This window comes from Aplysia californica, unplaced genomic scaffold (genome assembly GCF_000002075.1).
Source record: "Aplysia californica isolate F4 #8 unplaced genomic scaffold, AplCal3.0 scaffold00069, whole genome shotgun sequence".
Lineage (NCBI taxonomy): Eukaryota > Metazoa > Mollusca > Gastropoda > Aplysiida > Aplysiidae > Aplysia > Aplysia californica.
In genome coordinates, this window is record NW_004797339.1 from 118,521 (window position 1) to 127,106 (window position 8,586).

General features: G+C 50.2%; 1 protein-coding gene across 1 annotated transcript in view; it reads left to right on the forward strand.

The window, feature by feature from the left end:
* The window catches only part of LOC101859227 (FERM domain-containing protein 4B), a gene marked incomplete at its 5' end in the record, with an annotated part of 18,128 nt that extends 10,410 nt beyond the window's left edge, over positions 1-7,718 (forward strand). Inside the window, 2 exon segments of the mRNA XM_013079953.2 lie at positions 4,457-4,577; positions 5,615-7,718. Coding sequence (XP_012935407.2) covers positions 4,457-4,577; positions 5,615-7,718 — 2,225 coding nt within the window.
* Positions 7,719-8,586: the final 868 nt, after the last annotated feature.

Genomic DNA, 8,586 nt, shown 5'->3' on the forward strand with positions numbered 1-8,586 from the left:
GGGGAGGTATTACAGTCGAAATTATCCAAGACTATCAAGACTTTGTGCTGTTGAGGCTAGAGAGGTGAGCAGAGTAAGCCTGATTCCCCGTTTGGACTTCTCTGTTGACATCCACCCCTTGGCGCTCATATGGCCTAGTCACCTTATGCAGTTGCGAGCGCCGTAAAACCTCTATTTACAACGAACAAACTAAGAAGACTATCACCTGTATTTCAGGGAGAAAACTGGTTGTCTTAGACAGGTGGGTGTCTTGGACAGTGTCATTATATTTATTTTTTTAAACACAAGGGGGCAAGTGGTTGTTTGAACAGGTGATTGTCCTGGACAGGTGATTGTCTTGGACAGGTGATTGTCTTCAGGTGGTGGCTAGAGCATGTTCGACTGTAATATGCTCCTGGTGGGGGAATTCCCGGAGGCTTGTGGGGATTCCCTGAAGTCTTGGGACTTTCCCCTACAAGTTTCAGGGAATCCCCACTAGCCTCCAGGAATTCCCGTAAAACTTCCCTGAAACTTGTAGGGGGAAGTCCCAAGACTTGATGGGATTTCCCGAGTGTGAGCAGGTCTCTGTTGTGTTTGTTGTGGTGATGAAACATTCCAGTGTTTGGTGTTGTGCTGGCCGTGTTTGGCTGATGTTGTGATGGCCGTGTTTGGCTGATGTTGTACAGATGATGTTGTAGTGTGGCTTATCTCTCTCCTTGTTTGTCGTTGATGGAGATACCGTAGCAGCTGCTGTTTTTTGTTTTGAGTTGCTCCTCTATGTAAATGTAGATTTTTTGCGTTTGCATGTATTTGTGAGCGTGTTTGTGTGTGTGTTTTTTGTGCGTGTTTGTGTGCATGCACACGCTACTGTGACAGCCCGCTCACTACTCGTGCTTCTTTTTCTAACAACATTCCATCACAGCTCACCACCGACTGCCCATGGGTGGTTGGCGGGTGCTCTGGTGTGGTTTGCTCCTTTTTTCCGATCAAACATCTCTAATCTTTATCCCTCCTTATTTTTTGTGTTTGTTACTCTCTTGTAACACCTCTAATCTAATGTGGCCTGTGTTGCAAGTGCCGTAAAACTGATACTAAAACACACCCAAAAAAAGAACGTACATCCCACCAACAGCGATACAATATAAGAACACACAAGATTTGTCAGAAAGTTGCGTTCCCAACTGTGGCAGCCTCCATCCACCCACAACCCTCACCCTCCTCTGACAAGGCAGAACCCCTCCCACCTGTCCTCCTGTCTGTTGTGGACACAACACAGAGCTCATCTGTGACCCATCATGGATGGGGGGGTTGGGGGGTGTATATGTGTGGGTGTGTGTATGTATGTATTGGTACGTGTGGGTGTGCGGAAAGGGGGGGGGGGGTGTACTGGTATAAATGTTATCACTAAGCCGTGCTAGAGGCTCGGATGCATCGTGGATGGTTGAAGGGTGCCACTGGTAGGTCCTTTTTTTCCCATCAATTGACTCTGTCTGCTTGCATTTTTCCCCCCATCACTCAATGATCAGTATCCTGCCTATGTGCTTCTGTAAGACTGAGATGACTGGTCTTTGTTTGTTTGGTCATGTCATAGAGAAGCACATCCACACGATAACTGTCATGTAGTGCTGAGAAATAGCCAGACACACAGACAGAAACAACAAACGGAAATAGGACATACCAGTGGCACCCTCCAACCAACCACACCATGACTGCAACATTAGGCCAGGAACAGAGCAGAGCAATTGTACCAATAGTGTCGAAAGAAAACCCAGTGAGGGAAAAAACTATATCAGAGCCTCATCCCCTAACCCCCAACCCCCCAAACCGCCACACACACACATACACACCCATCTCCACAAGACAGATGTTCTTGTTGTGGACAGCATGTGATGATACCATCCACCAGAAGTAGGTCACGAACTACCCACCAGAAGTAGGTCACTGACCCCCCACCTGCTATGTTCTCACGTTGAACAATCGGCCAGTGCTGCCATGTGTACCGTCCCGTCTACTGACTCAGGAATCGTTAACAAAGAGTTGTGGAGAACGGAGAAAAGATTGTGTTGTCGACAGAATGAGATAGCGGAACTAGCCATGTGATCTGTCCATCCCTACAACAACACCGTATGTTGATTCTCCTGGGATGTTGTAGCCCACTCAGCCGGGGTTGGCTCGGACAGGACGGGTGGAAGCCCGCCTCCTAAATTATCGACATTGTGTGTATGAGGGTGGAAAAACTCCTGAGCCTACATTTTTTTAAAAAATGTAATTTCTGTCGACTTGTCTGTCTGATCAAAGACCTGGAGCTGTTTGAAGGGAAAACGTTGAAACCTTGTGGAACGACCGAGCAGCGGTTGTGGTGGAGGAAAACCTCGGCCTGCTGGTTACACTCTTTACCATTACACACAAAAGAGGGAAGTTCGATCACCGTGTGAAGAAGTTATTTTATGGTGGGTCTCCATCCAACTGCTGGGTTGCTGTACCTCATCGAGCCTAGATCGGTTCTTCTGAGACATAGGCTGGGAGCCCTTATGAAGTTGTGCACACCGTGACACCTCTACTAAAACAAAAACAACATAGGCTGGGAGCAGCCCATAGCTTGATGGTCCATAGTTTATGGGGTAGTGAGTTTGATTCCTGGGTTGGGAGAATTTTTACTTATTATCTTGATCTCTTTGCCCAGACATTTTTATCCATCTCAGCCCAGTTGGGCCCAGACAGGCAAGGTAGAAGCCCACCTCCTAAATTATCCAAACTATATCAGTAGGGGCGTAGAAAAACACATTTCAATTTTATTATTGACACCGGGAGCATACAACATGTCCTGTGAGTCAGTGGAGCAAGCCTCCAGAGAGACGGAGAATTGTCTCTGCACAGTCCAGCTTAGGGACACACACACACTGGAGTCATATCTGACTACACACTGACTACACAGTGGTGGAGTGGGACACGTTCACCCACCGGAGGAATCTTTCCTGTGTCTGAAACACAAAGTGATGGCGGTTTCTTTTTTGAATAAGTAGAAGTTTTTACATCTATATTTTTTTTTAATGGCGTAAACCCCTGAGCTTGACTAGCGGTGTAGTTGACGACTGGTAGCAACATGGACGTTGACAACCTGACTGATGGTCTTGTTTCTGACAGGATTGCCAGACTGGTTGCTTTCGGGTTTGTTTTTTGTCGGGGGGTTTTTTTTGGTTGTGTTTTTTTCTTGGTGGGGTTTGGAGTGTGGGATGTGTCAATAGATTGTAATAATGTGTCAATAGATTGTAATAATGTGTCAATAGATTGTAATAATGTGTCAATAAAGTGGAGAAGTGAGACAAAAACATTTCCCTGTGTCTTGTGTTGTCTTTTCTTTTTCTTTTTGGTGAATTCTTTATGGAGAATCTGGTTTTGCTTTGAGAGTCGTTGACTTTGTCAATTTGACTTTTGTCCTTATGACATTGTCCTTCTGACTTTGTCCTTTTGACTTTGTTCTTCATCATTACAGAGATTTCCTACTTTGATTAAAGTTTTGCATTGAAGTTGAATTGATTATCCCACTGTTGTTCTATTTAAGACTTAAGTTATGTTTAAACTTAAAGATTGTTTCTCTCTTTCAGTCGGGGATGGTTCTGACAGGCAGGGTCAAAGTCAAAGCAGCCTATATGATCTGAACTTTGTGTTGATAGTGGCGTATAACTTCCACAATTGCAATTATATTTTATTTTTATTTTATTTATTTATTTTTTTTTTTTTCTTTTTAAATTTTTTTTTTTAATAGAAGATTTTACACTCCCATCAACACAATTGAAATCATTTAGGAGGCAGGTTTCAGTTTCCAACCCTGCCTTTCAGGGACAACCCTGGCTGAGAGAGATACTACACCCCAGCAGAAAGACCGAAATGTCAATGGAAATCTCCCCACTATTAGGAAAATAACTCTGGTCTCCAGCGTGCAACTGTGAAGTGCCTAACCACTACGCCATTGACGCTGGTTCACACTGACGGACTGGTCCAGTGTTGACCACGCACTGACCACTCTCCCCGTAGACCAGGCGCTGTGTGTCCAGTGTCCAGTGAGTGACCACACGAACGTCTGTGTGTGCTGTAGTGGTTGAGAACTCTGCCGTGGCACGCTGTAGACATGTGTTCAATTCTCACTTTAGATAGCCTACTTGTTTTATGGCCTGTGCCTGTCTGTCTGGGGGGATGATGTTGTATCCCACTCAGCCCCGACATGCACAGTTGAGGTAGCCTGCCTCCTAAATAACCCCCAGTTGTGTTGATGAAAGGGTAGATTTCTTACAGTTACAATAACTTGTTACACATAGCGTGCCTCCTGAATGATCGAAATTGTTCTAATGAGATCATGAGACATTAACAGTCAAGTGTCTGACATCTTTTTCTCCCTGTTGGCACACAGCTTCTCTCCCTCCCCCCCCTACCCTGCTCAAAACAGCCCCTAATCGTTTCTTCCCCTCTCTCCCCACAGAGAGCGTGCGAGCCACCACCACAGGAAAACCTCCGCCATCCCAGCGACAAGGTCAAGGTCAGGCTAGTGTCGGCCAGGAGGAGCAAGGTCACCGCAGCGCCCTCAGCCCCAGCCACAGCAGGTTAGTGGATTTTTTTAATTATATGGGGGGGGGGAGTGTTTTACGGGGCTTGCAACTGCATACGGTCATATGAGCACGCGGGAGACATTAAAAAATTTTCAGTTGATAGGTAATTTTGAATTTTGCCGGAGTGGCAGCCGAAGCCGACTCTTATTGATTTTGGACCACCAAGGGATCTTTTACTTGCGCAACTTAAACATGGGACCTTCAAGACTTTTCGCCCTTGTCCGAGAAGGCTAAGTATAGATCTTTCCTACCAGAAGATTAGGGGAGTGGCTGAGAGACAGCAGTAAGAAGGAGCCATGGAGAAGCAGTAGAAAGGCTGCAGAAAGAGTCGGGAGCCCAGAGGAGGGGGCAAAGGAGGAGAGGGGGTGGGGGCAGAAAGTGAAAACGAAAGCAGACAACAGAACATTGTTAGAGAGCAGGAAAGGAGGAGAAAGGAGACAAATTTAGAGAAGAAAATTTTCCGTCGTTATTTGAACCCGCGACCTTTTGTTTGAGAGGCGAACACCTTAACCTCTAGGCCACGAGAGCTCCCACAAATCTGTTAGTAGATCAAAGCTGCCCATTATCCGGACAAGTCTGGACATCCAGATTTTTTTTTCGTCTGGATTTCGTCCAACTTGTGCTTGTCATATTGTATGTTGGGAACTTTGTGGTAGGCAGCCTAGCATAAGCCATTATCATTTTAAGCATAACAGCCTATCATTCTATTGGGAATATATATCGAAGCGTACTATTGAGAATGTTTACTGTAATTTTTACTTACCATGTTTCCAGTGACTGATGCTTGTGTAATTTTCTCTAACCCCCTCCTCCCACCTACATGTGGGTGGTTGGTGGGTGCTCCGGTGTGGTTTGCTCCTTCTTTCCTATCAAACAACTATCGTCTTTATCTCTCCTCCTTTTTTATGTTTGTTACTCTCTTGTAACACCTCTAATCTTCCTCACTTATATGACCTTATTGTGCTGCAAGTGCTGTAAAACTCTTACTTACTAAAACTAAACTAAACCCACCTCCCTCCCTACTTCCCCAGCCCCCAGCTGTCGGCCACCTATGGACCAAATGGCAACTTTCTGGGTCGGAGAGTCCACAAGTACCCGGCCGCCCTCGGGGAGAGGAAACCTGGCGAGGCAGACAGCAGCAGCGAGGGTGGCCCCGGCACGCTGCACAACATGTCCGCCAACCTGCGTCTGGACGGCAGCCATGACAGCGGCTTCAGCTCGGCCAACAACATGTACAACGTTCACTCCCAGCGAACCTCGCACTACGAGAGCACGGACCAGCTGCGCTCACCCGCGACCTCCGAACCCGGGGTCCTCTCCCCTCTACAGTCGCAGCTGAACCAGGACTCGAACCAGCAGTACCGCGCGCCAGTGGGCGGCAAGTACGTCTCCACTGACGAACCCTTCCAGCGCCGCGCCGGCCCGCCCCCAACCGCGGGCCACCTACATTATGGCAGTCTTGACCGCAAGAGGCGGGATTATCGCCAGGAGGTGTACCGCGACGTGTCGCCCGTGCGCTACAAGACGCGCCAGTTTGGAGGTCCCGGCGGCGACCTTGGCAGCCATATTGAGGAGAGGCCGGGGTTTGAGGAGCAGCAGGCTCGAGGGTTCACCACAGAAGGAGTCAGAGGTTACGGGGAAGAGGTCAGCCCGGCGCATGTGATGGTGGAGGTCCCCGTGCTGCACGAGAGAGGTCAGTCTCTGCCTGCGACCTCCGTGACCTCGGCGGCCCGCCAGGCGTGGGTGGACGGGCGGGCACAGACCCCGGACCAGGACCGCCTGAGGCAGGGTGTGTCAGGTCTCGGCCCACCATCGCCCGCCGCGGGATTCTCTGCTGACCATGTGTACAGCCCGCGGATGTACGAGGGCTCGGGTCCGCACATCTACCAGGAAGTGGACGTGTCGCACGTACATCACCAGCCAGGTCCCCGGGACATCTCGGAGGGGGGAGGCCTATCAGGCGCACACCACACAGCCTCGCAGCCCGTCTTCCTCAGGACAGAGCGCAGTATGTCTCCCATGAGGAGCACCGGACACTTGTCTCACCGGCCCGCGGGTGGCCTTGAGCGAGCAGCCTCGTCTCTATCTCAACAACAACATCCTCACCACCAGTTCCAGCGGGCCACCTCCCCCGGCCACCCGCCGACCGCCCAGTCTACAAACTACTTCCCTGACAACGCGCCGCGCTCCATCCCCATCCAGCGCGTCGACTCAACATCCAGCGCACACACGCCCCCACCCTCCTCCCCCCTGTCCCAGTACCCTCCCTTGTCCCATGGTGGGGGAGGGGCGGGGTCACCTCTGTCGTCTGGCCCCTCGTCTCCCATGAGCCACGCCTCCAGCACCCTGGTCACGGTGACCCGGCTACAGCCGCACACGGAGATGAGCAAACCCTACGAGATCTCCGACTTCTACCGCTACAGCGAGAAACTGCGGCGCCAGCGAATCATCGACCAGTACCAGCGAGAGCTGATTGGGGCACACAATCTCTCCCGCTCCTCCTCGCCGCAATCGGTGGACAGCGAGAGCCAACACTCGTCTCACTCTGGCTCGGCTGCTTCCTCCTCGCAACACTCCTCTGTGCACCCCGCAATGACCCCCCAGCCCTCGTCCCCCTCCGCGATGGGTTTCGCGAGCCTCAAACCGGGCGCGTCCCCCTCCCCCTCCCCCTCCCCCTCCCCACGTGGCCCCATCCAACACTACGGCCGCTCCTCCTCTGCCCCCCTCACCTCCAGCCTCCCCCCACACCACCCCCACACCCACAGCCAGTCTTCCCTGCTCCACCACCCCCACCACCCCCACCACCACCACCCCCTCCACCACTACCAGCCTCACGTCTCCTCTGCCTCCTCCTCATCATCATCAACAGCAGCGGGTGGGGGCGTGTCTCACTTCGACCAATCTCCGAGCCCAGCGTACCCGGACGGACAAATGAGCTCTTCCTCTTCCTCCTACACGGTCAAGTCTTCGTCGTCGCAGGGTGCCAACGTCCACTACGCTGTCCAGTCGTCCTACAAGGTCCAGCAGGTCCACTCGTCAGCCAAACACTGCATGTACCAGCCGCCGCAGCCAATGACCTGCAAGCCCGTGGTGCGCAACCCACCCTCTAACCTCCCCGACAATCACAGGAGATGATGAATGACTCAGCTCCGTGCGGTGGACTTTTGTGGTGGCAGGAACAGAGGTGGGGTGGGGGGATATGTGTGTTCACAGGACCCACAGTCAGTGAATTTTACCGAAAACATGATCGGTGAATTTCTCAGAAAGTACAATCATTGAATTTCATGGAACACGCGGCAAACACAATGGGATGAATGCCAGAATAAGCATTATTCAGATCTATGTACAGACGAGAGATTTCAATCATCTCGAAACACTTTTCCTTAGGACTTTGTATATCTCTCTCTATGAACCAGTATGCTGAGCATTTGCCACAACTGGCTGCAGACGTGGGCAACAGCTTTACGTGTCATGGACGACAGCTGTACATGTCATGGGCCTGTTGTGTCACTTCAGGGAGATGTTGACGTAATGTGGACAGGTTTTGATCCGTTCCCTCGGACGTCAGCGAAAAAAACAGAATCTGGTCAAGTGATGCTGGTCGAAGACTTTGCAACTCACAAACTTTGTGGGCATTTCTTGAAATAAAACATAGTTTTTTCTTACGTTACATGAGGATGTGGGCGGGTAGGGTAAAAAAACTCGTTGATTTTTCCACCGAGATGCTGGATCCGGAAGTAGCGGATCCCGTCTTGACTCATTTTTATGTTTGCAAACATTTTGTTTGTTTCTTTTACACAATGTTCGTTTTATTACCGTGTTGTTGTTGTGTTGTTGTACTGTAGCTCTGAACGGTTCAGTTGACACTGGCGGGCTGAGTGAGGTACGTTTGCTCGGAGAACTCCTCCGAATTCGATCAGAGGAGATCTCCGGGGAACGTCGTTGTCCTTTCTTGTCCTTGGAGGACAGGACAGAATCATTTTTTAGTTTCTCTGGCCACTTT